Source organism: Xenopus tropicalis, chromosome 10, assembly GCF_000004195.4.
Source record: "Xenopus tropicalis strain Nigerian chromosome 10, UCB_Xtro_10.0, whole genome shotgun sequence".
Classification (NCBI taxonomy): domain Eukaryota; kingdom Metazoa; phylum Chordata; class Amphibia; order Anura; family Pipidae; genus Xenopus; species Xenopus tropicalis.
The window spans coordinates 8,446,149-8,474,032 of NC_030686.2; the positions used below are offsets into that span (position 1 = coordinate 8,446,149).

A 27,884-nucleotide genomic window follows, 5' to 3' on the forward strand; every position below is an offset into this window, starting at 1 on the left:
TTCCTGATCTAAATCTTCCAGACGGACGCAGCGCTATAAAGGAAGGTCAGATTGGTCCTAGAGGTGTTCACCGAAACTTTAATTATATATCCAGCGTTGTTATACGTATGCTGTGCCTTATAAAACAATGGCGTTAAAACAATGAAAGCAAATGTCTGATTGGCTAAGAACAATGAAAGCAAATGTCTTATTGGCTAAGAACAATGAAAGCAAATGTCTGATTGGCAAAGAACAATGAAAGCAAATGTCTGATTGGCTAAGAACAATGAAAACAAATGTCTAATTGGCTAAGAACAATGAAAGCAAATGTCTAATTGCCTAAGAACAATGAAAGCAAAAATTTGTAGAGTGAGGAAAAAGCTTCAGTTGCGTCAAAAAGAATTTTTTGGAGATTCGCTCATCACTGATACTAAGAATAATGTTTCTGTGCTTTGGGAATGTTACAGGCATGTAGGTTTGGGCCTGTACCTGTGCCCCCAGGCGAATGGGGGCAGGGAGTGGGTGGATGGGGGCAGGGAGTGGGTGGACGGGGCAGGGAGGGGGCGTATAGGGGCAGGGAGCGGGCATATGGGGGCAGGGAGCGGCATTTGGGGGCAGGGAGCGGCATAAGGGGGCAGGAAGTGGGCATATGGGGACAAGGAGTGGGCAGATGGGGCAGGGAGTGGGTGGACTGACGGGTGCAGGGAGTGGGCAGATGGACAGGGGCAGGAAGTGGGCGTATGAGGGCAGAGAGTGGGTGAATGGACGGGGGCAGGGAGTGGGCGTATGAGGGCAGAGAGTGGGCGGATGGACGGGGCAGGAAGTGGGCGTATGAGGGCAGAGAGTGGGCAGATGGACGGGGGCAGGGAGTGGGCGTATGAGGGCAGGGAGTGGGCGGATGGATGGGGGCAGGGAGTGGGGGGTGGACCGGGGGCAGGAAGTGGGCGGATGGAGGCAGGGAGTGGGCGGATGGGGGCAGGAAGTGGGCGTATGGGGGCAGGAAGTGGGCGTGTGGAGGCAGGTAGTGGGCGGATGGGGGCAGGAAGTGGGCGTGTGGGGGTAGGAAGTGGGCGTGTGGGGGCAGGAAGTGGGCGTATGTGGGCAGGAAGTGGGCGAGTCGGGCCCCTCATAAGATTCTTTCACAGGGGGGCCCAGCACACACTAGTTACACCACCTCCCGCCCCCCAGAAATGATTGTGTATGGCTCATCATCCAAGTAAGCAATGTAGCAATAAGAGCAAAAAATCGCCATCTATTATATTTTTTTTTTCATATAATTTGATGTCTCTTTTTCAATTGCTACATATTCACGACATTGGTTGTTGGGCACATACTCTTTATTTATTCAGATTATAGAAGTTTCTCTGGGCCATAGTCCTCATTAAAGGCACAAATGGGTATCTGGGGACACAGCCAATATGTCCCCTATTTGTTATGTGACATATATACATCGGCCTTGTTGCTGTTTGTAATGTTTGGCCAATTGATTTGTTCTTTGGCTTTAAACACTCAGTATTTGCAGAGCGTATCTCTTGTTTTCCTACATCTCTATTGGCTTTGATTTTCTATTAACCCTTGCATATTGCTAGATTAGCTCTTTCATTTTACAATGGTATTACTGTATTATAGCCCTCTTGTTATAACCCTTGTTAAAGAGCCCACACAACACAGAAACCCCTAATATCCCTATCCCTGTAATCTGTTCCTTCCAACAGTAGGAATAAATACCATTTTTATATGCTGAAATCCAGCTGCAAAACTGTTCTTCTCTTTCTGCATCATTTGTAATCCTGGCAGGGGAGGAGGGACTAAAACACTGATGTTACACATTGTAACAACTTCCCCACAGCTTACAGACAGCCTGCAGGAACTACATAACCCACAATGCATTGCACTGGGATGTTCCTTTCCTTATTGACATCACGTGTGCAGCAGGGAATTGTGGGATTGGGAGGAGGCAGGCTGAGGGACAGGCGCTACTGTTACAGTTTATTTGAGTCACAAAATAGTCAGCCTTATTGGGGGCAGAACAATCCTATTGGATTTATTTCATGTTTAAATGATTTCTAGTAGACAAGTTATAGATATCCAAATTACGGAAAGATCCCTTATCCAGAAAACCCCAGGTCCCAAACACAAAGACAAAAAAGTCACCAAGAAAAACGTGGGTCGCCGCAAAAAAAAACGCCCATTCACTTTAATGTAAAAAATGCTGCACACGTAAAATTTGACCTCAATTGACTTCAATGTGTTTTGCAAATTTTTTCACCATTTAGAAAATTTTTCGGCAGTGTTGCAAAGCAAAACAAGACAGATTCGCTCATCGCTGCTTGTTCTGTCTCTCACCCTGTGGGGTGTTACTATGACAATACTCTGAGTTACTTACTTAGTGAGTTAGTGGTGATGCTGTTGCGGTTTTAGTGGATTTTAAGTCTCACCAGTGGGTTAGTGACACGTTTCCCAGTTTGGCGTCACTTTTCCATGATCCGCTTACAGGTCAGTGTTACAACATTAGGGGAATGTCAGATTTTTTTGTTGTTGCTGTCTCGGGGCTAACGGACATAGGTCACTTCCGCACTGACAGTTACTCAACTCTGACAGCCCAACTGTGCGTTATGATGATATTGTGATGTCATTCCAGCTCTGCATTCCATTGGTCTGGCACTACATGGCGCTTGAGAAGGGACAATTAGATATACCTGAGCATCTATAAACAGTGTTGGACTGGGTAAGGTGGGGCCAACTGGAAAACCCAGGATAAGGGCCCAGCTAATAGTACCCCCCGGCACACCACCCATCACCACCTCCTTTCCAGTGGTGATGTTTTTTGCAGCCGATTATTGATGGCATTGAACCCCCCACCACTGCCCTCCATAGCCTGCCTTTGTGCCCAGACCATATGGCCCAACAAGACCGGGGCCCACTAGGTTTTCTCCCAGTATCCATGGCAGGCCAGTGCAATGGCTTGTTGCATAACATCAACATCTGCTATATTTTCTATGCCTGCTACCCGCAATATCATGGCCAGGGTTAGACTGAGGGTGCAGGGGCCCCATACCTCCCAGGGACCCCCACTGTAGTCCCCACACTCATCCCGTGGGCCCCTGTTGCCCACTCAACCCCATACCCGGAACACCCATACTTTATTCTTACCTCCTAGGCCCCGGTGAAGATCGGGCCTGGGCCCACAAAGGCCAAGCCCTACTGGGTATGTTCCCAGTGCCCCACCGGCCCAGTCCGACCCTGATAATGGCAAATGATAATGTTCAGTATTTCTATATCCAGCGTCAGTGATTGGCCAGCCTATGCGGAGACATTATGTTGGTTTATGTGTAAAGGTGCAGACATATATCCTGTTTATGATATGTGGTTTTATAGCTGCCATGTGAATATTATAAGAGTCTATAAAGGTAAATGAACCTTCAACTGTTAAATATAACAATGTTAGAGGTTAACAAGGTGTTAGGTGCAAAGCTGCAGTCTGGGAACCTTTATACAGGTAACAGTACTCCTAGTGACTCCGGGGTTTATTTACAAAGGTGCAAACCTCAGGGATGGGCATGTGCCCCATGTTGCCTGAATTCATGATGGGTAGGTGGTTGCAGACATGTAGGCATACCCTCTTGTGCCCCCTACCCATCCCTTAACCAATGTATCAATCCAACACTGGGCACAGAGCACAGCCAGACAGACACAGCTTATGTGAGCTCCTTTGGGCTCAATATGGAAGTCTTTATGCACCAACTGGGCCTGCCAGTAGAGTAGAGTTGGCTGGTACCCACAAAAAAAGCAGGTATCCGGCCGGTAAAGATGAGACGTAGTATCTGTTCTTGAAGGCCACTTATGGAGGAAACCATCCACTGAGAAACCCTTGATTCATTGGTCAATGGGTGGATGCTATGGAACCTGAGATTTTTGTGGGATTTGCACCCCTGATGCAAATGATTGCAGGCACCTAGATCATGGCACTGGCGAACATGTTGTCACTCTGAACTTTTGTCTTCTTTAGAGGTTAGGCATTATGGTTGAATGTGATGGACGTACACCTTTTTTCAACCCAACTTACTATGTTACTATGTGACTATGTTTCACTTTGGATCTGGTGCAAAAAACATCTGAGATATGCACTGATCTAGGGGGGAGATGTGTGGCAATTAAGCCCCTTCTCCTCTTGCCATGGGCACAAACAACTTTGGATCTCTTCAGATCTTCCGAGGTCACTAGTTATCCAAGGCCTATGGGGCTGTAGGGGGCTGGACAAAGGTACCCCCTTAGCCTGTCGGGGAAGGGTGTCTGAATACCCTTGCCTCCTGGGGGCCTTTTGGCAGGGGAGGTCGGGGAACGAAGGGGGCCGGCTCTAGTCTTCGGATGAAGGGAGGCCTTCAGGATATTTCATGACTTTTGTCTGGCTGAACATGGAATTTTTCAGGACTTTCTCCCATTTGGGGCCATTGCACCCTACTGAACTTGTGCTGCACTTTTTTTCTGTGTTTGCACATTTTGCATGGGGTGATTTGTAGCACTTTCTTGGGCTTCAATTAAAAAAGAGGACCAGAATCCTAAGGTTTACCGGCCCCCTTTGAGAAGCTTTGTCTCTGCCAACCAAATTGAATGACACCCCATATACTTGGCTCCCCTCCTTAACGAGACCCCTCCTTGCCTACATTAGACATTGGCTAAAGCTGGCCATATACACACTGATTTTCAGACCATGTGTAGCCTCAGAATTATTGCTCTGATTATTCTTATACCTTGGCGATTGGTTGTTTAGTTGATGGGACAGGTTAGAAAATGTCGGTGGGATAAGGATAAAATCTGCGCATGTATCTGTGTATCTGCCGATACCCTTGGGGGCCCTACAATGGGAGTTACTTCCATACGATTGGTGCCTGTAACTATTTCATGTTCAGAACAGCCTCCCATTGGTTATTGTTAGGGCTTTATCCTACAATTTCAGGCTGAATGTGAGTTTTAGATCATTGCATTTAAATGTATGATCGAATTCCAAACATAGTTACATAGTTAAATCGTTACATAGGGTTGAAAAAAGACCATCAAGTTCAACCCTTCCAAGTAAACCCAGCACCCACACCCTATACTTACCAATCTATACACTCACATACATAAACTATATATACAACCACTAATACAAACGTTCATCGGAAGACTGAAATCTGAACATGTATTGTTAGCTTACATGTACACACATAGCTATATTATAGCACAGGATGGTAGGGGTGGGCCAAGCCGACCAGACACCCTAGGCAACCCCGTCGACCATTTTGCCCCTGCAACACCCACCCTTTATGTGCAATGCCCCTTGCCACGTAATGACAATCAGCGGGGGGGTAGTGATGGGCAAAATGTTTCGGCAGGCATGGATTTGCGGTGAATTTCCGCGTTTCGAGAAATGGATGAAAAAATTTGCAGCGGAAAAATTCGCAGAGCGTCCAAAAATTGCCCCCCGCGACAAAAAAATAGCCGCGGGCAACAAAAGAATAGCCTCGGGTGACAAAAGAATAGCTGCGTGACAAAAGAATAGCTGCGGGCGACAAAAGAATAGCTGCGTGACAAAAGAATAGCCGCAGGCGACAAAAGAATAGCCGCGGGCGGCAAAAGAATAGCCGCGGGCGACAAAAGAATAGCCGCAGGCGACAAAAGAATAGCCACAGGCGACAAAAGAATAGCTGAGTAACAAAAAAAGTTGCGGGCGACAATTATTTTTTGGCGGGCGACAATTTTTTTTTGACGTGCGACATTTTCGCCATTTCGCGAATCTTTTGGAAGATCAGCAAATTTTTCGGCGAAGCGAAATGGGACAGATTCTCTCATCACTAGCGGGGGGCAATGACAAGGGAGGGCAAGCTATGGGTTGGAAGAAGAGCTACCTGCCTGGCACCCCCCCATCATTGGTAGGTGCCTCTTCTGCCCACCCCTAGTACGGGCTCTGGGCTAGAACCTCCGGACCTTTCTGAATGAAGGAAATAGTGTAGGGATAGTAGCTTAGACTTTGTTTTGAGAGTCATATTGCTATTATTATGATACTTTCTAAACCCTGTTTCATGCTGCTGTGCCCTGATAGCATTGTGTTGTTGCTATGTTTTGCCTGTGTGTCATACATGCCGTTTCCATGCAGCAGCACTTAGCAGATCGATCCCACCAATCCCACCTGACGTCAGGCATCTCCTTATGTCTAATCAAAAGAAGAAGGGTTTGGCCACACACCTGTACTTACACGGCGGAGGGGAGGGCACTGCCTGTCTGCTCTTGCCCCCGGCCGGTGCTGAGCCACACAGTGTGGGAGGGCTCCGTTTAACTCCTCTTTGCCCAACCAAGGAAGGACTATAGTTCATTCCTGCCAAGCTGAGAGAGTACTGGCACTATAGGAGTTAAACTGTGGGTGTAACTCTTTATATACTGGCCCTGCATGACTTCACTGGCACATTTTATACCTTGAACAGTACTAGAGAGAAAGAGCTCAGCGAAGGAGAAAGGTATGTATTCTCTGGCTACATCTACTATTGCATGCCAAATTCCAGCTCTAATGGTGCCCGGCAAGGATTCCCCTTTATTATTCCCCTTAATGTCTGCTCCGCGGACATAATCTCTTTCATTTTGTTAGTACAGGTATGGGATTCCTTATCTGGAAACAGTTATCCAGAAAGTTCCGAATTACAGAAAGGCCATCTCCCATAGACTCCATTATAAGCAAATAATTCTAATTTTTAAAAATTATTTCCTTTTTCTCTGTAATAATAAAACAGTACCTGTACTTGATCCCAACTAAGATATAATTACCCCTTATTGGGGCAGAACAGCCCTATTGGGTTTATTTAATGGTTAAATGATTCCCTTTTCTCTGTAATAATAAAACAGTACCTGTACTTGATCCCAACTAAGATATAATTACCCCTTATTGGGGGCAGAACAGTCCTATTGGGTTTATTTCATGGTTAAATGATTCCCTTTTCTCTGTAATAATAAAACAGTACCTGTACTTGATCCCAACTAAGATATAATTACCCCTTATTGGGGGCAGAACAGCCCTATTGGGTTTATTTCATGGTTAAATGATTCCCTTTTCTCTGTAATAATAAAGCAGTACCTGTACTTGATCCCAACTAAGATATAATTACCCCTTATTGGGGCAGAACAGCCCTATTGGGTTTATTTAATGGTTAAATGATTCCCCTTTTCTCTGTAATAATAAAACCGTACCTGTACTTGATCCCAACTAAGATATAATTACCCCTTATTGGGGCAGAACAGCCCTATTGGGTTTATTTAATGGTTAAATGATTCCCTTTTCTCTGTAATAATAAAACAGTACCTGTACTTGATCCCAACTAAGATATAATTACCCCTTATTGGGGGCAAAACAGCCCTATTGGGTTTATTTCATGTTTAAATTATTTTTTAGTAGACAGAGTATAGAGATCCAAATTACGGAAAGACCCCTTATCCGGAAAACCCCAGGTCTTGAGCATTCTGGATAGCAGGTCCCATACCTGTTTATACAAATATACAGTAAGTTTTCTCCAGTGTACCTATACTAAGTATGTCTTGCCCTTTCCCATGGCACTCAGAATGTACCTAGTAGTTAATGTGCTTAGTACAGGAACTGGCCATGCATAATAACATCACTATTAGGGGTATAGGTCCTGCTTGCCAAAAACATTCGGTACGGACTTTTTCTGTGCAATGAATAAGGGCATAGAGCTAGAAAATGATTGGTCACACAGCTGCTAAAGGGAATCTTTGTATCTTAACCCAACTAGGGTTGCAAAATGTAGATGATCCGCTGGCTATTGCTAAATTGGAGTATAGTCATCAGCACCATTACCTTAAGGCAGGGATCCCCAACCTTTTTGACTCATAAGCCACACTCAGATGTAAAAAGTGTTGGGGAGCCACACAAGAATGAAAAAAGTTGTTTGGGGGCCAAATAAGGGCTGTGATTGGCTATTTGGTAGCCCTGTGAGGCCTGTAGGCCTGCAGGAGGTTCTACTTGGTCTACATGGGGTAAGACTATGGCTATGGGCTTCCAAAGTTGGCTGACCTTGGAAACGTATATAAAATTGTTATAACTTCTCTACTCCACCAAGCCTGACCCTGTGCTTATGCCTATTCTGAGATATCCAGTTTGTGACTTGGGGATCTGGGGAAACTAAAACTCTCAGCATCTTCAGTTAGTTCTTAATCTAAAGGTGCTGGTGTTTACACTACAGCTCTAGCTATAAGCCTGTGGCTTGGAAAATAATATGTAGCCCTGGGGCTGACACTTGCGCCTCCCTAACTGTTATAGCTACAAGTTCCAGCATTCCACAAGCAGCGTAGCCGGGGGTTATACTGTACAGCAGCTGTGAGTTCCCACTACTCTAGTACAGATATAGGACCTTTTATCCAGAATGGTTGGGACCTGGGGCTTTCCGGATAAGGGATCTTTATGTAATTTGGATCTCCATACCTTAAATCTACTAAAAAATTATTTAAACATCATTTAAACCCAATAGGATTGTTCTGCCCCCAATAAGGGGTAATTATATCTTAGTTGGGATCAAGTACAGGTACTGTTTTATTATTACAGAGAAAAAGGAATCATTTAACCATTAAATAAACCCAATAGGGCTGTTCTGCCCCCAATAAGGGGTAATTATATCTTAGTTGGGATCAAGTACAGGCACTGTTTTATTATTACAGAGAAAAGGGAATCATTTAACCATTAAATAAACCCAATAGGGCTGTTCTGCCCCAATAAGGGGTAATTATATCTTAGTTGGGATCAAGTACAAGGTACTGTTTTATTATTACAGAGAAAAGGGAATCATTTAACCATTAAATAAACCCAATAGGGCTATTCTGCCCCCAATAAGGGGTAATTATATCTTAGTTGGGATCAAGTACAGGTACTGTTTTATTATTACAGAGAAAAGGGAATCATTTAACCATGAAATAAACCCAATAGGGCTGTTCTGCCCCAATAAGGGGTAATTATATCTTAGTTGGGATCAAGTACAGGGACTGTTTTATTATTACAGAGAAAAAGGGAATAATTTTTAAAAATTAGAATTATTTGCTTATAATGGAGTCTATAGGAGATGGCATTTCCGCAATTCGGAACTTTCTGGATAAGGGATCCTATACCTGTATTTAAGTATTATTATTCATCCATTTCTCAGTACTAAACATATCATTTTGAGGTCCTACTGACTGTGCATTTGTATGCCTATCTTGTTTCTAGGATCCTTCTAGGCCAGTTGAAGGATAAAGTCAACTCACCCTCAATAACATGTCCCAAGTGATACCCAACCATGTACTGCGGGTTGGTCAAACTGTCTGCATGGCATCCACGGATGATGGTGGAGTATTCAGGCAAGGTGGGCACCCAAGAAGCATCACTGTGACCAATAAATGCTCTTACTTCAGCACAGAGAGATGTACTGGCCAGCTGCCATTACAATACAATGGTCACATTTTGCCCCCAGGGCTTTATGGTGGGGAAAGGACCCTGGCTTCCAATTCCATTCACACAGTTGTGGGGAATATGGATTTCAGCCCTCAGGGGGACCAGCAATGTGTCTCCAGTGGTAACACAAGACAGAAAAGCCAACCTGAACCTGACGTTTACAAGGGAGAAGACCCTTTGTCTCCATCTTTGGATATATCCATAGACAATCTGAATCAGCTGATTTTGCAGTTGGATCCAACTTTCCAACCCCTGCCGGTCAAAAATGATCCGATGAGAAAAAAATCAACTTGTGATACCCCATCTTTTCCAGAAGCAACCAAGAAAGCAAGCTCTCCAGGTAAGAAGAATATTCATATTTATTTCTGACAACTGTGTACAGTATAATAATATTAATTTCCAGAATTCCATTTGTTTTATAGACTTAAGTAGCATTCAAAATTCAAAATTGTTTTGGTTTTCCAAAGATCTGGCCATTATTATTGTTTATTAGTGATGGGCGAAATGTTTCCCCAGGCATGGATTCGCGGAGAATTTCCGCGTTTCGCCTAGGAGGATTGTTTAGTGAAACGGATTAAAAAATTCACCGCGTGTCCAAAAAGAATAGTCATGCGTCAAAATAAATAGTCGCGGGCGTCAAAAGAATAGTCTTGCGTCAAAATAAATAGTCGCACGCGTCAAAAGAATAGTCGTGGGCGACAATTTTTTTTTGACACGCAACATTTTCCGCTGAGCGAAGCGGGACAGATTCGCTCATCACTATTGTTTATACCTCATGTAGGTTCACCTCCAGGCCTCATATTATATTTCATGTGACTGTAACTTTATACTGTTCAAACGTGGTATAATGCAGCATAAAAGGCAGATTTTATAGACTTCAATGATAATCATTCCGCGGTTCAGTTCCCGGAATGGCACGTTGTTATGAGCAGCCCAGTAAGGCTATAACCTTATTTTATAGTGAAACAACAAATCCCAGGTTTATATTTAAGTGGAAGTCAGTTGTAGTTAGTTGATTTCAACCATAAGTTGTATATACTGTAGGGGAAAGGAGTGGGCTGTGGGTGTAAATTGATTTTACTCAGTATACGAGTGGGGCAATAAAGTGCTGCAACCTATATTATCATAGTAATATAATAACAGCAGGAAGTGCTACACTTTGAAATAGATGAAAAACATGATCTGAAGCTTGAAATAGGAATTCTCACTAACAAGGTGATTAGAAAGCCTTGGGGACATCTTGGACCTTCAGTGTACTGGAATATCAACTTGTAGATTAACTTAATTCAACAGGAAGGGGTAGAAAAGAAAAACAGTACAAAAGATGAGCACTGAAAAGGATAATTCACTTTTAAATTCATATAAAATAGACACTGATATTCTTAGATAATTTGCAATTGGTCTTCATATTTTACTTTTTGTGTCTTTTGGCTTTTGGTTCAGTAGCTCTCTAGTTTGGAGTCCAATTTACCCTAGCAACCAGTTTTGAGAGTGGGCCCGTGGTCCAGGGTTTTCTGGTAGGCCCCTGGTATCTCAGTCCGACACTGGTTGTAGAGTCCAATTTACCCTAGCAACCAGTTTCGAGAGTGGGCCCGTGGTCCAGGGTTTTCTGGTAGGCCCCTGCTATCTCAGTCTGACCCTGGTTGTAGAGTCCAATTTACCCTAGCAACCACTTTTGAGAGTGGGCCATGGTCCAGGGTTTTCTGGTAGGCCCCTGCCATCTCAATCCCACCCTGGTTGTAGAGTCCAATTTACCCTAGCAACCAGTTTTGAGAGCGGGCCTGTGGTCCATGGTTTTCTGGTAGGCCCCTGCCATCCCAGTCCGACACTGATTCCATGGCTATCCATTTATGATGGAATGGGTTCTTAGCCAATCCAACCTGTCCAGTTTGTGACATCATTGGGCACTTTGGTACCCATGATCCATAGCTCACTACCTCCCCAGCTGAGGGTTGAGACCTGACGCCCTTTGTTAGGCTCATCTTTTACTAAACAATTATAGTAAAAAAACCCCATCAAAGTAAAGTTAATTGGTGAAAAAATAAACACGTAGAACCTAGACCTCTAACGTGGCAAACGATTATTACATGTGACTGGTTCCTAAGGAGCAATGAAAGCGTTTGCGGGTAATTAGCCGTACACATGCCCTTTCATGGCCAGTCTAATTGGAAGCTCAAAGCCACTGTGTTCATCTCATTATTTCAATTGGTGCTGAGGGAAGAGATTAGATTTATAAATTGAGGGCAAGCCGCCTGTCATTGCTTGTCTGGCCTTAGATTGCCGAGGTATAAGCTCCGCATACTCCAGACTTTGGCACCACGGCACAGGCGCCAGCGCGCCCCTACATACCAGCTCGGCACATGTTTTACTCAGCAGCAGATTGCCTCATTCAACACCTATTCTGCTGATGAGGGATTGTCACGGAGTGCTTGTTAAGCTTGCAGAGGCAGACACGTTGAGCAGAATATAAGCCCTGCGGCTAACGTTAGAACAGGAAGAAACATATCTCAAGGAACTGAATCTGAAGGGGAAAGCACTGTTCGGCTGAATGAATACTGAGTTTGTCTGTAAGGGTTCGACCTTAAATCTCTAACTGCCCCCTGGCTATCTCCAATTGGATGAACCGACACCACCTCAAACTGAACTAATGATCTTTCCGCCTAAGCCTGGTCCTACCCCCCCCCTTTCTATCTCTATCGATGGCACCCTCATCAACCCGGTTGATTCGGCGCGTTGTTTGGGGGGGATCTTTGACTCCAGTCTCTCCTTCTCTGACCATACTAACACCACTGTCAAAACCTGTCACTTTTTCTTGCGCAATATTGCCAAGATCCGTCCCTTTCTTTCTACTGCAACAGCTAGGCTGCTCATGCATGCTCTCATCCTATCCTGACTGGACTACTGTAACCTGCTACTAATCGGCCTCCCTAACTCCCATCTTTCCCCCCTACAGTCTATATTAAATACTGCTGCCAGAATTCTCCTCCTCTCATCCAGTAGAGTTCAGGCCCTTCCCCTGCTAAAGTCCTTATCGTGGCTTCCTATTAAACAAATAATATCTTACAAACGCCTTCTCTTAACCTTCAAAGCCCTCCATTCCTCTGCTCCTCACTACATCTCCTCCCTTGTGTCTCCGTACGCTCCTGGCCGACTCCTCTGCTCCTTACTACATCTCCTCCCTTGTGTCTCCGTACTCTCCTGGCCGACTCCTCTGCTCCTTACTACATCTCTTCCCTTGTGACTCTGTACGTTCCTGGCCAACTCCTTCGTTCCTCAATACATCTCTTCCCTTGCGTCTCCGTACGTTCCGGGCCGACTCCTTCGTTCCTCACTACATCTCTTCCCTTGTGACTCTGTACGTTCCTGGCCAACTCCTTCGTTCCTCAATACATCTCTTCCCTTGTGTCTCCGTACGTTCCGGGCCGACTCCTTCGTTCCTCACTACATCTCTTCCCTTGTGTCTCCGTACATTCCTGGCCGACTCCTCTGCTCCTCACTACATCTCTTCCCTTGTGTCTCCGTACGTTCCTGGCCGACTCCTCTGCTCCTCACTACATCTCTTCCCTTGTGTCTCCGTATGTTCCTGGCCGACTCCTCTGCTCCTCACTACATCTCTTCCCTTGTGTCTCCGTACGTTCCTGGCCGACTCCTTCGTTCCTCACTACATCTCTTCCCTTGTGTCTCCGTACGTTCCTGGCCGACTCCTCTGCTCCTCACTACATCTCTTCCCTTGTGTCTCCGTAGGTTCCTGGCCGACTCCTCTGCTCCTCACTACATCTCTTCCCTTGTGTCTCCGTACTTTCCTGGCCGACTCCTTCGTTCCTCGCAGAGCAATCGTTTGGTTGCGCCCCCCACTACTACTACTGTTTCCCGCCTTAACCCTTTCTGCCTTGTTGCCCCTTACATTGGGAATGCCCTCCCTGATTTCCTCCAGAGAGAATCCTCCCTCAGTCTTTTTAAAACTAAACTTAAAGACTCCCTATTGGGGCACTCGCCCAGCCCCTGATCTGGGAACTGGCACTTATATTGTAGTGTCACCCACTGTGACCTACAGCACTTATATTTGCCTATTTGTGTCTGTAAGTTACCCTCCCATATAGAGTGTAAGCTCTACGGGGCAGGGACCTCCATCCTCTTGTGTCTCTGACTCTTATCTCATTGCAACTGTATCTTTTATTTATTTGTGTTTATTGTTATACTTTGTATTTATCTCTTATTATCTTAATAACCCCCTGTTTGTATTAATGTATTCTACTGTACAGCGCTGGGTACATAAGTAGCACTTTATAAATAAAGTTATACATACAATGTAATGGGCGACATAAACCTTTAAAGAAGTTACTGTCCAATGTCTAAAGATGTCTACCTTACCATTTGTAATTTTAGAGATAAAATGCGTCGAGGTGAATGTGAAAAGAGCCAGGTGTCAGGAGAATATTCAACAGACATCGAGCCCCATTCCAAAACACGAGGGGCTATTAATATCACGAGGGACATCTATGGACACCTGTACGCCCAACTGCAGTCCTATTGTCATTGAAACCCGTCCTTGTGTCAAGGGTCTTCAGATGCTTCAAAGACGCCCATCAACTGGATCCTACCAGCAGCCAACCCAGAGCGTTCCTATTGTCTATCAGAGATCCAATCAACCTGACGCCTTCATGTCCTCATCTTTGGGGTCAGAAACCATTCAGTACTCAAGGCCACTTTTTCGCAATAGTGAAACTTCTATGATATCCAACAGCCCTGGGTCTGACACCAGCTATCTGCTAGGGAGGTGAGTCAAGGCAATCTATGACTATTCTCTGGGTTGACTGTTTATTTAAGCATTAGGAAAAGCAAATAACATAAAATGAATGATGTTTTCACGTTACAATTGCCCTTATAGCAAACCTATATCTTGTTAGCAGCCATTAGTGTTATCATGGGAACATTAACACACTCTCTGTTGAAATCCACAGCACCCACTCGCTTCCTCAAGATGAGTTTGATGGCCACAGTTTCCATGGAAGAACATTAGAAAGTCCTTGTGGCTCTGTGGGGTCTTTTTCCAATGTAATGAGTCCTGGACTAATGTCCCCTACGACGCCTGTACATTACTTTGACCACAGTACTGAGATCTTCAACTCATCGCTGCCCAAGATCCCAAACCAGAAGATGTTTGCTACAAAAGGCAACGCCAACAGCTGTCCTCCATCTGTTAACAGTTCCAGTATGGATATACCAATACTTTTGGTAAATGGTTGCTTGGAGAGTGAAGACAGTCTAAGAAAATCCTCCAGGTTGCTCCAGGGCAGAAGTTCTTCAACTTTCAACAGACCAAACAAGACCTGCTCTGAGTCCTCCATTCATAACTGCACAGATAGTAAGTCACCCTACCCAATGACAGGAAGGTTAATGGTTGATAGGTGTTCAAGTATAATGTAATAATGTCTAAGCTTTATGAATATACTGATGCATCCATGCTTCAGTCTTTCTGTGATCTTTCAGTTGGATTGTTCATATACAGGAAAGATAAGGCTTCATTTGCTAATAAGGGAGCAATGTGCAAAAGCAACGATCCTGTGTTTTGTACTTAGCAGCTTACAGCCACCACTATTGGTGGTCTCAGAATAGAGGCCAAAGCGTCCAATTGTCTTACAGTAGGGCCAGTGGACCCTTAAGGTCCCCACTCAAGGACAATTCCTATCAATGCTTTTATTCCTACTACAGAGGTAGATGCACACAGGGTCAGATTGAGGGTTAAAGGGGCCCTGCAGGTGCCCGCACCATCCCCCCCTCTCCTCCCCCTCCGCACGGGCCCCCATAACCCCCCTTCCTGGGCCCCCCACCCAACGTCCTCTCCCGAGGGCGTAAATTTAACGTGTCAGGGGAGGAACGGTCGAGCAGGGGGAGCACCGGCAAGGGTCAGGTCTGGCCCAGTCCGACCCTGGATTCACATCAATACAATTCACCACATTGTACAGTATATCTAACGGATCTTAGAATGGGCCTTGAATCTGGTTGAATCTGGGTTTTCTGGTGGGCCCTAGGAGGCCCAGACTTACACTGGTGTCACTTGCTTAATCCAATTTTGCATGTAATTCAGCCTCCAGTAAGGTTACTGGACACCCCAGAATATATTGTATACAATAAACTAAGTTAGGTTGTGTTATCCAAAAGGAAAAGCAAAACTTCATCATCTTTTCTGAGATATAAATGGTTTATTATTGTGCCCCCCTATCCTAACTCTCCTATCCAACTCTTTGCTCTTTGGCAAATAGACATTATCTAAATACTGAAATGGGCTTATAATAGAAGGTTATGATCCCCATACACGGGCCGATTCTGACTGCCGATATCGGTCCCTTAGACTGACTCAGCAGCTAATCGGCCCGTGTATGGGCAGTACAGACAGGCCTGCCCGACCGATATCTGGCCTGAAATCGGGCAGATCTCGATCGGGCAGGGTAAAAAATCTAGTCGGATCGGGGACCGCATCGGCTCGTTGATGCGGTCCCCGGACCGACTTTTCCTATACCCGTCATTATAATTCAATCGAATTAGCCTGGATTCTCCCGATATCGCCCACCCGTAGGTGGGGGATATCAGGAGAAGATCTGCTCGCTTGGCGATCGGCCCGTGTATGGGGACCTTTATTTCCTAATTGAAAAAAGATTAGGATAGGCTGAAGGATCTCACAAGTAACTCACCCACCCAGAAATATCTAAAAATGGTAAGAAACGATGAAGCAAAACAGGGACATTAAGCCCCACCAAACTGCTTTAATCATTTGCGTGCTATTAATAAATTTTGCTGTTCACCTAGATTCTATCAGAGATTCTCAGCCCGGCATGAAATTTGTAATGGACACTTCCAAGCATTGGTTCAAACCCAGCATGACTCGGGATCAAGGCAAGTTGCTTTATATGACTTATTAATGAATTTAGCATTAAATATTAGCAAACACAATTGTGCTTTGCTCACTGCTGTGCCTTGGGAAAGAGAAGATATTAAGTTGTTGTATTTTGGTTCATTCTCAGCAATTGAGTTTTTGAAGGACAAGGAACCAGGTGCTTTTATTATCAGAGACAGTACATCCTACCGGGGATCATTTGGACTGGCCATGAAGGTCCCTGGGATGGCAGCTAAAACAGGTAAGACTGTGTGCGATGGCACTGGGTTATTTAACTGGCCTTTATGGAATTAATGCATTCTGATAACAGTAGCATAAAGCTCATGTGTCCTTAAGGATTGATTGGCATAAAGAAAACATGTGCCTGACTTATTGTGAGACAAGAACCTTAAAAGAGAACTAAAACCTAAATAAAAAAAGTATGGCAGAAATGTACATTATGTTTTGGGTTTCTATACCAACCCAAGGTAGCCCTTTAGCAAGGAAGGTCTGTGCCCCCAAAGATGCCCCAGTAGCCTCCATCTTCTTTTCTGCTGCCCAATCTTAATATACTGCAGGGATCCCCAACCAGTGGCTCAGGGGCAACATGTTGCTCCCCAACCCCTTGGGTGTTGCTCCCAGTTGCCTCAAAGCAGGGAGTTATTTTTGAATTCCTGACTTGGGGGCAAGTTTTAGTTCCATAAAAACCAGTGTAAAGCCAAACAGAGCCCCCTGTAGGCTGCCAATCCCCATAGGGGCTACCAATAGCCAATCATAAGCCTTATTTGCATCCACAGGAGCTTTTTCCATGCTTGTGTGGCTCCCCAACACTTTTTTCATTTGAATGTGACTCACGTGTATAAAAGGTAATTAATACAAATAATTACTATATGTCAGCTCAGAAACCAGTGCAATTAGCATCAGAATTCAACAATCAGCCCTGTAGCATCGCTTTTATTACAACCCAACCTCATTTTCTGCTTGATAATTTGCAATGACCCCCTAAGCTCAGCCCTAAGCCCTAATGAGCACGTGCAGTGTCACAGACACTTTCCAAGATGGTGGGGGGGGGGGTCCGTGTGACAAGTTTGAAGTCCTGGATCATTGCTGCTATTGACATGCAGTAAGTATAGTCAATAAAATATGGCATTTGTAGTCATGTTCAATTCTAGTGTTCAGTTTCCCTTTAAATCTATTCTAAGTCTATTACTTGGTATATCAATCTCCGTTTATGAGCAGCTGCATCTCCAAGCTGCCGGGAACCCCGCTCTAGACAAAGAAACTGCCATTGGAGTGGATTATTTTCACTTAGCAAAGTGTTAGTCACTGAAACAGTGAAAGGGAATGTGGTATAATAACCCTTTTGCACCGACAGCGGTCTCTTTGTGACTCACCCCCTGACTCAATACACAGGATTAAAGGTTGTCTCGCCCAGGTGTTACTCCCTCACAGTTATACGCCAGATTGTGCTCTACGGGTTCCAGTTTAGTGAACCTTTGTGCCCAGACTCAGTGCAAACAGTGAGCGGTTCCAGGACTGGTCCTTTACTGGAAAAACTACTATCTGATCACATTTCTTTGGAAAGGACTTGTGCAATAGCCAACCTGCCCGGAAACTGATTTCTAAGAAAACATAAAAACAATGAAAATTGATAACATTTGGTTTACTGACCATAAGGACCACAGAGCTACCGTAGCGACTAACTGCTCTCATATGCCTCATAAGGTAAACACATTGCTTAGGCTTTATATCTTAGTTGGGATCAAGTACAGGTACTGTTTTATTATTACAGAGAAAAGGGAATCATTTAACCATGAAATAAACCCAATAGGGCTGTTCTGCCCCAATAAGGGGTAATTATATCTTAGTTGGGATCAAGTACAGGTACTGTTTTATTATTACAGAGAAAAGGGAATCATTTAACCATGAAATAAACCCAATAGGGCTGTTCTGCCCCAATAAGGGGTAATTATATCTTAGTTGGGATCAAGTACAGGTACTGTTTTATTATTACAGAGAAAAGGGAATCATTTAACCATGAAATAAACCCAATAGGGCTGTTCTGCCCCAATAAGGGGTAATTATATCTTAGTTGGGATCAAGTACAGGTACTGTTTTATTATTACAGAGAAAAGGGAATCATTTAACCATGAAATAAACCCAATAGGGCTGTTCTGCCCCAATAAGGGGTAATTATATCTTAGTTGGGATCAAGTACAGGTACTGTTTTATTATTACAGAGAAAAGGGGATCATTTAACCATGAAATAAACCCAATAGGGCTGTTCTGCCCCCAATAAGGGGTAATTATATCTTAGTTGGGATCAAGTACAGGTACTGTTTTATTATTACAGAGAAAAGGGAATCATTTAACCATGAAATAAACCCAATAGGGCTGTTCTGCCCCCAATAATCAATATATCTTAGTTGGGACTATTATTATTAGTTGGGACTATTATTAGTAGTAGTAGTAGTATCATATTACATTTCATATAGTGCAAGTAATAACTAGTGATGATCGAAAACATTTTTCTAGATTTCACCGCAAAAAAATGCCCATAGACTCCAAACTGAACAATCAGTTTATGGCAAATAGTTTTTTTCATCACCATGTTCCTTTCATGGAGAACAGTGACAAATACAAGGCCCATGCTCTTGACAATCAGACAAGCACGAGCCAAGGCTAAATTGCAAAACTTTGACATCTCACTCCAAACTTAGTTTAGTTTAAATAGTTAATTAAAGCTTATCTTACATACCCACAAGTGCACCAATGAGAAGGTCATCAGGTACTTTACCAGTAGACATTCAGTAGACTTCCTTCTCCAGGTCCAAAGTCAGATACATAGTGGTTTGAAACTGCCTGTCTTCTGCCCACAGGAAAGGGGACAAATGACCTTGTAAGACATTTCCTGATAGAGTCATCTGCCAAGGGTGTACACTTGAAGGGGGCTTGTGAAGAACCCCATTTTGGTGAGTATCTGTTATTTATTTCCTCATTATAGGTAATTGGGATTTCCCTGCATGTAAGTAACATTTCTATTATTTGTTTTTGATTGTAGGGAGTCTCTCTGCATTGGTTTATCAGCACACCATCACCCCTCTATCATTACCCTGCAAATTGGTCATTCCAGACAGAGGTAGGTTCTCCGAAGTGAACATATGGGGAGTGGTTCATTTGGCAAAGGAATACAGACTGAAGCAGACAACTTGGCAGAGTCACCACGTCAACTTGTGTGGCAAATACCAAATTATATTGTGTGTAATACTTATAAACACACAGCTGGGTGGTAAAACTGCAACCCCAACATTTCTAGAAGAAACAATAGACCCTGACAAATCAGTGAGCAAACATGGTTGGATCTGAACAAATAATATACTTGTATTTATTATAGGGATGGCAATAATTAAAACTCATGTTTTTCTTTGTCCAGGTCAGTCTGAAGGGGATAGCAGTCCAGATTCGCCCCAGGTGCCCACGTTGCCTGACCTGAAGACATCATCATGTAAGTTTAAGACAAAAGGAAGCTCTCTTTATATTTGGGGAGACACAAAGCATTATACAAGGGTCCAAATGAAGGCAAAACTGCCATAAAACAGTGGAACGTAGATTTTAAACTTCCCAGGGAAGTATATATATTTTTTCTTTTTGGGACTAGTAAAATGCTCCAATCATTATGGGGTATGAAGATATGTCTGAATTCCTACTGAATCCTACAGAATGTTGCAGTGGTTCCTGAGGTGTTTGGCTGCATTATATGCTCTCCTAGATACTCCTGGAAGCCCATCTCAGAGGCTAATTAGAGCAAGATATAATATTGTCTCAGAATATTACTCTGTATATATATAAAAATTTTACTCAATGCTGCCCAACTAAAACGACCTCTGCTGATTTACTAATCCTTGGCCTGATCTTGTTCCACAGCATGCAATGTCCTTTACTTAAACTCTGTCAGCACCGAAACCCTGACGGGTTCCAGCGCAGTCCAGAAAGCCGTATCCACCACCTTCGAGATGTCCAACCAGTCCGTGCCGACAATCGTACACTTCAAAGCCACTGAGCAGGGAGTCACCCTGACGGATGTACAGCGCAAGTATGAAGTGACCTATTGTCGTGTCTTGCAATCGTTATATTAGTTTGTTTATCCCTAATTATTGTATTATCTTGATTTTTTTAGAGTTTTTTTCCGTCGACACTACCCACTGTCAACAATCACTTTCTGCAGTGTGGACCCTGAGCTCAGAAAGTAAGTCATTTCCAACTACTCCGTTGGGTAGCTAAGCTAGTAAAAAGGACTCATGTTAGATATTGTTCCTGTGTACTCATCACTGCTATAGAATTCTTTGGGTTGTATGTTTCGGCCATTCCACTTACTCAATATAAATACAGGTGTATGATACTGATAATTACTGCTTGTGTGCTGGAATCAAACAGTGTTAAGAGGAGCCATATCTACAGACGGTTATGGGCAGAATAAAGGTGGCCATACACATTCAGTTTCCTTTCCTACAGTGGTTCCAGAGGTGTTTGGCTGCATTATATGCTCTCCTAGATACTCCTGAAGCCCATCTCAGAGGCTAATTAGAGCAGAATAAAGGTGGCCATACTCGTTCAGGTTTTAAGGTCCCCATACACGGGCTGATTCTAGCTGTCGATATCGGTCCCTTAGACTGATTCGGTAGCTAATCAGCCCGTGTATGGGCACTACATACGGGCCTGCCCGACCAATATCTGGCCTGAAATCAGCCAAATCTCGATCGGGCAGGTTAGAAAATCTAGTCGGATCGGGGACCGCATCGGCTCATTAATGCGGTCCCTGAACCAACTTTGCCTATACCCATCATTATAATTCGATCCTTTGGCCCCAGGGCCAATGACCGAATTACCCTGAATTCTCCCGATATCGCCCACCCATAGGTGGGGGATATCGGGAGAAGATCCGCTCGCTTGGTGACATCGCCAAGCGAGCGGATCTGAATCTTCCGATGAATGTTCGGATATCGGTCATACCTATAGATGCAACTAAAACTCACATTCAGTCTGAAATTGTAGGATAAAGCCCTAACAATAACCAATGGGAGGCTGTTCTGAACATGAAATAGTTACAGGCACCAATCGTAGGAAAGTGACTCCCATTGTAGCCCCCCAAGGGTATCGGCAGATACACAGATACATGCGCAGATTTTATCCTTATCCCACCGACATTTTCTTACCTGTCCGACCGACTAAACGTCCAATCAGCATGGCACAAAATTTATTAGGATAATTAAGCAAAGACATTTGCAATAACCCATGTTCTCTCTACTTTCCAAGCAGATATGGTTCATACCAATAGAAGGGGTAGGTCAGGGATACTAGATCACTTAGGTTTCAAATCCAATAAACGTATGTTGCAGAGCTGCAATGACTGCATTTAAATTAAACTGCAATAATCTCAGACCCTCCAGCTGAATTTTCTAGACGTTTCTTTGAATGGTGATCAGGGCAGGTGTGCAAAGCCAAGGAAGGGTCCCCCCCATATAGAGAGAAACAGAATATTCAGTTTGATGATAAACCCAGAGAACATTACACAGTCTTGTTTGAATGACTTGTTGGGACAGGGATGGGGTGGGGATCAGATTCACACCCTATGAAATTGTGATGTGGCCGCAGGCTACGACTATGAACAAACAGTGAGTAACCGCACATGTAAAGGGAGATGAGAATATGAATGGGATTGCTTCAAGCAGAATCAAGGTGTGGCTTTCCCTTCCCTATAAAACTAACTGAGTGGGTCACACAGGCCACCATAGAATATGGATAGGACCAGGGTCGGACGGGAGGTCCAGGGCTCACCGGGGCTTCTCCCTCAGGGGCCCCTGCACCCCCCATCCCCCCACAGAGGCCCCCAACACCTTCCGAACCCCCTCCTCCGAGTGCTCCAAAAAGAAATTTACCTACCGCGCATTAGGGGAGGGAGCATCCACGGGGGGGGGGGGGGGATCTGGGCCGCCACATTGGCTTATCACTACATACTGGGCAATTACTAATTTTACTGGGCAGATGTCTTGGAGCCAAAGTAAATGTATTGTTAGATAATACACAGTTTGGTTATTTCCCTGTGGGACCAAACTGTAAATTGTATCCTTATAAATGGCGCTTAGTGATGTCATTTCTGTCACTAAAACTTGTATATTAAAATAAATAAAGTACCCCCTGTTGTAAAATGTGAGGGTATTAGTGTATATGGCTATGGAACCTCTCTGTGACTTATAATATCCCTATATGTTACAATAGGGGGCACTTTATTCACTATATATTATAAGGAACTCCTCGGGGACTTATAATATCCCTATATGTTACAATAGGGGGCACTTTATTCACTATATATTATAAGGAACTCCTCGGGGGCTTATAATATCCCTATATGTTACAATAGGGGGCACTTTATTCACTATATATTATAAGGAACCCCTCGGGGACTTATAATATCCCTATATGTTACAATAGGGGGTAATTTATTCACTATATATTATAAGGAACCCCTCGGGGACTTATAATATCCCTATATGTTACAATAGGGGGTAATTTATTCACTATATATTATAAGGAACCCCTCGGGGACTTATAATATCCCTATATGTTACAATAGGGGGTACTTTATTCACTATATATTATAAGGAACTCCTCGGGGGCTTATAATATCCCTATATGTTACAATAGGGGGCACTTTATTCACTATATATTATAAGGAACTCCTCGGGGGCTTATAATATCCCTATATGTTACAATAGGGGGTACTTAATTCCCTATATATTATAAGGAACTCCTCTGTGACTTATAATATCCCTATATTATACAATAGGGGGTACTTTATTCACTATATATTATAAGGAACTCCTCTGGGACTTATGATATCCCTATATGTTACAATAGGGGGCACTTTATTCACTATATATTATAAGGAACTCCTCGGGGGCTTATAATATCCCTATATGTTACAATAGGGGGTACTTTATTCACTATATATTATAAGGAACTCCTCGGGGACTTATAATATCCCTATATGTTACAATAGGGGGCACTTTATTCACTATATATTATAAGGAACTCCTCGGGGACTTATAATATCCCTATATATTACAATAGGGGGTACTTTATTCACTATATATTATAAGGAACTCCTCGGGGACTTATAATATCCCTATATGTTACAATAGGGGGTACTTTATTCACTATATATTATAAGGAACTCCTCTGGGGCTTATAATATCCCTATATGTTACAATAGGGGGCACTTTATTCACTATATATTATAAGGAACCCCTCGGGGGCTTATAATATCCCTATATGTTACAATAGGGGGTACTTTATTCACTATATATTATAAGGAACCCCTCGGGGGCTTATAATATCCCTATATGTTACAATAGGGGCACTTTATTCACTATATATTATAAGGAACCCCTCGGGGGCTTATAATATCCCTATATGTTACAATAGGGGGCACTTTATTCACTATATATTATAAGGAACCCCTCGGGGGCTTATAATATCCCTATATGTTACAATAGGGGGCACTTTATTCACTATATATTATAAGGAACCCCTCGGGGGCTTATAATATCCCTATATGTTACAATAGGGGGTACTTTATTCACTATATATTATAAGGAACCCCTTGGGGGCTTATAATATCCCTATATGTTACAATAGGGGGTACTTTATTCACTATATATTATAAGGAACCCCTCGGGGGCTTATAATATCCCTATATGTTACAATAGGGGGTACTTTATTCACTATATATTATAAGGAACTCCTCGGGGGCTTATAATATCCCTATATGTTACAATAGGGGGTACTTTATTCACTATATATTATAAGGAACTCCTCGGGGGCTTATAATATCCCTATATGTTACAATAGGGGGCACTTTATTCACTATATATTATAAGGAACCCCTCGGGGACTTATAATATCCCTATATGTTACAATAGGGGGTACTTTATTCACTATATATTATAAGGAACTCCTCGGGGGCTTATAATATCCCTATATGTTACAATAGGGGGTACTTTATTCGCTGTTTCTATGCCTTTCTGCTTAGTTAAACGCTGCTGTTTCTGGATTTCTAGTGCCTAAATGCCACCCACAGTTTTTCTGGCTTTAGTTACCCTTTTCTCTGCCGAGACAGATCTTGTACGGTGTTTAAGTTTCCCTTATTGTATTACAGGTGGCAGAAACAGTGCAGATCTTCAAGGTAAGGCACCGTCCCCAAAACTCTATCTTACACGCATTGAATATATTGCTGGCTCGTACAGGCCGGATCGCTATACCAGGGTGGGGAAGGGAAAGAAATGTAAATACAAGCTGCTTTTCAGCTTTCCTTGGCCCGCTTCCCTTCCTCTTGTCTTAAGGCTCGGTACTTCACCGACGGTTGCATAACAGGAAATAAGGGCGGCAAGGAAAATCTTTTTTTTTTTCCAAAAAACATGAATGTTCCAGCCAGCTTGTCACATGTTAAAATATTATGTGAAAATGCTAATGTTAGACCAATATTTTATTAAAGGAAAACTATCCCCCCAGAATGAAAATGTAACCAACACATAGTTTATATCATATTAAGTGACCTATTAAAGAATCTCACCCAACTGGAATATATATATCAGTAAATATTGCCCTTTTACATCTTTTCCCTTGAGCCGCCATTTTGTGCTGGGCTGTGTGCTCCCTCAGAGATCAGCTGACAGGAAATAATGCAGCTCTAACTGTAACAGGAAGTAGTGTGGGAGTAAAAGGCAGAACTCTGTCCATTCATTGGCTGATGGGGCCTAGCATGTATGTGTGCCTTGGCTTGTTTGTGTGCACTGTGAATCCTATGATCCCAGGGGGCGGCTCTTAGTACTTAAAATGGCAGTTTTCTATTTAGGATTACCCAATGGCACATACTGCTAAAAAAGTATATTTTATGAAAAAGGTTTAATTAGATGAAGCAGGGTTTTACATATGGGCTGTTAATAAAACAGTAATAAAACAGTACCTGTACTTGATCCCAACTAAGGTATAATTACCCCTTATTGGGGCAGAACAGCCCTATTGGGTTTATTTCATGGTTAAATGATTCCCTTTTCTCTGTAATAATAAAACAGTACCTGTACTTGATCCCAACTAAGATATAATTACCCCTTATTGGGGCAGAAAAGCCCTATTGGGTTTATTTAATGGTTAAATGATTCCCTTTTCTCTGTAATAATAAAACAGTACCTGTACTTGATCCCAACTAAGATATAATTACCCCTTATTGGGGCAGAACAGCCCTATTGGGTTTATTTCATGGTTAAATGATTCCCTTTTCTCTGTAATAATAAAACAGTACCTGTACTTGATCCCAACTAAGATATAATTACCCCTTATTGGGGCAGAACAGCCCTATTGGGTTTATTTAATGGTTAAATGATTCCCTTTTCTCTGTAATAATAAAACAGTACCTGTACTTGATCCCAACTAAGATATAATTACCCCTTATTGGGGGCAGAACAGCCCTATTGGGTTTATTTCATGGTTAAATGATTCCCTTTTCTCTGTAATAATAAAACAGTACCTGTACTTGATCCCAACTAAGATATAATTACCCCTTATTGGGGCAGAACAGCCCTATTGGGTTTATTTAATGGTTAAATGATTCCCTTTTCTCTGTAATAATAAAACAGTACCTGTACTTGATCCCAACTAAGATATAATTACCCCTTATTGGGGGCACAACAGCTCTATTGGGTTTATTTCATGTTTAAATGATTTTTTAGTAGACTTAAGGTATGGAGATCCAAATTACGGAAAGACCCTTGATCCCGAGCATTCTGGATAATGGGTCCTATACCTGTACTAATTTTGTTTAAAGGTGACAACCCTTATGGTATCTTCGGCAGTGGTGCACCTACAAAGACTTCATACTGGACCTCTGAGTCCCATAACGGGGGGAGGGGAAATCTGGGTATTTGGGTGGGGGACAAGATAGTCACTTGCTGGGTTTGAGAGAGGAAGAAGGAACGCCTTGTGGAATGTGCAGTAAAGCAGATTCTGAGATCATTTTGGCTTCTTGGAGAACAGAACCTCAAATATCCAGACATTGGATGTCTTCTGTGCTTTTTGGGCTTTGCTCGTGATGTCCCGCTATGTCTGGCTAGAACGTATCGCTGCAATCCTGGAACAAAAAGGTCGACTGCAATCATTGTGTCGATACTGGGGTACAGTACGGTGGCCTCCACCCAGATACTACAGCACAGTCCAGGCTAGTGAAAGTACCAGCCACTTATAGAATATTTTTAAAGGGGACCTGTCACAATAAAAAATAATTCCAAATCCTTTTCTATCGTGTTAGTTGAGCAAAATAAACTTTACTTTTACCATATAAACTATTTAGTTTTTTTCTCCCTTCAGTCTTGGAATTGACAGTCACAGCCAGCAGGCCGCCGCCATTTTGTAAAGAATGTTTTTAAGGCGGAGCTTTGTATCTCCCCCAAATTTTATGCATTTGCCATCTAGGTGATATCTAGGAAGTGTTGAATGCAACGTTAAAGTTATTGGAATTAAAAATCTGAGCTGTCAATCATTTATTGCCTGCCCCGCCTCTATGCCTGCGGCATAGAGGCGGGGCAGGCAATATATGATTGACAGCTCAGATTTTTAAATACATTTATAACAGGTATGGGTGATTTAATTAAAAAAATAATTTGGTTTTCCTGTTTAATCTTTAAACGACTTTTAATTTACAGCGGTTTCTTTAGAAACTTGATCCAAACCTCAATAACTTATATTTTTTTATACTTTTTTTTTTCTAGAATCTTTGGCTTCGTGGCAAAGAACCCGACAGATGCATCGGACAACGTGTGCCACATTTTTGCCGAGTATGACGCCATTCAGCCAGCCTCCCCGCTAATAAGCTTCTTAACGAACATCATCCAGCAGCAAGAGAAGGTGTAGCCGGCCAATAGAAATCTGCCTTTGGATCACGTGTAGATATATCGATTTCCAGCTGATGATGGAGGATTCTTGATAGAATGGTTCCGTCTGATCATGTCCTAATCTCCCTATATGATGCTCCACTTGGGACTGGTCTGTTTTTCTCGTCAGCTATTGGTCGGTATCTTCTCGCGGCCGACCTGCTGAGTCTGCACTATTTTGCATGGTAGGATTTGGCTGAGGCGCTTGTTGGGTGAAAGAATTTCCCACGTGCACTTTACACGCTTCTGGGCACGGTCAGATGGAGCCCTGGCCCGGGATTAGTTAAAGTATGGAGAGTTCAGTAGGGTCTCGAGGAAAAGTCCAACTTGTATTATTTCAGATCATATTTTGGCACTGACAGTTTATTAGTGTTCCAGTGGATGACAGCTTCTTGGGCTGCTCTGGGTTTGCACATACTTGCATCCAAAAAAGGAAATTATATCCATGTCTATTCCAGCCTAATGGAGTCGGACAAGGGAGAAAACAGTCCAATACTCTCAGAAGAGAAGACAATGTAGTTGGGTCAGGCAGCTGAAAAGATAGGCTAGTGCTTTAGTAAGGTCATGATGTTATGTGGTATAC

The 27,884-nt window shown here is 43.2% G+C and overlaps 1 protein-coding gene across 1 annotated transcript; it reads left to right on the forward strand.

Annotated features, from left to right (window-relative positions):
* The first annotated feature begins 6,236 nt into the window (after positions 1-6,236).
* tns4 (tensin 4) lies at positions 6,237-27,786 on the forward strand. Its single transcript, XM_004918692.4, has 13 exons — positions 6,237-6,473; positions 9,221-9,785; positions 13,832-14,222; positions 14,407-14,810; positions 16,253-16,339; positions 16,468-16,581; positions 19,199-19,291; positions 19,381-19,458; positions 19,753-19,824; positions 20,244-20,412; positions 20,497-20,565; positions 24,535-24,561; positions 27,140-27,786. Exons 2-13 carry the CDS (start codon positions 9,269-9,271, stop codon positions 27,279-27,281), a joined length of 2,163 nt encoding a protein of 720 aa, XP_004918749.2. The 5' UTR covers positions 6,237-6,473; positions 9,221-9,268; the 3' UTR covers positions 27,282-27,786.
* The last annotated feature ends 98 nt before the right edge of the window (positions 27,787-27,884 follow it).

Coding starts and splice junctions, on each gene's coding strand:
- tns4 (XM_004918692.4), top strand. CDS start 9,269: ATGTCCCAAGTGATACCCAACCATGTACTGCGGGTTGGTCAAACTGTC. Junction 9,786..13,831: donor CAAGAAAGCAAGCTCTCCAG/GTAAGAAGAATA, acceptor TTGTAATTTTAG/AGATAAAATGCGTCGAGGTG. Junction 19,292..19,380: donor TTGTGAAGAACCCCATTTTG/GTGAGTATCTGT, acceptor TTTTGATTGTAG/GGAGTCTCTCTGCATTGGTT.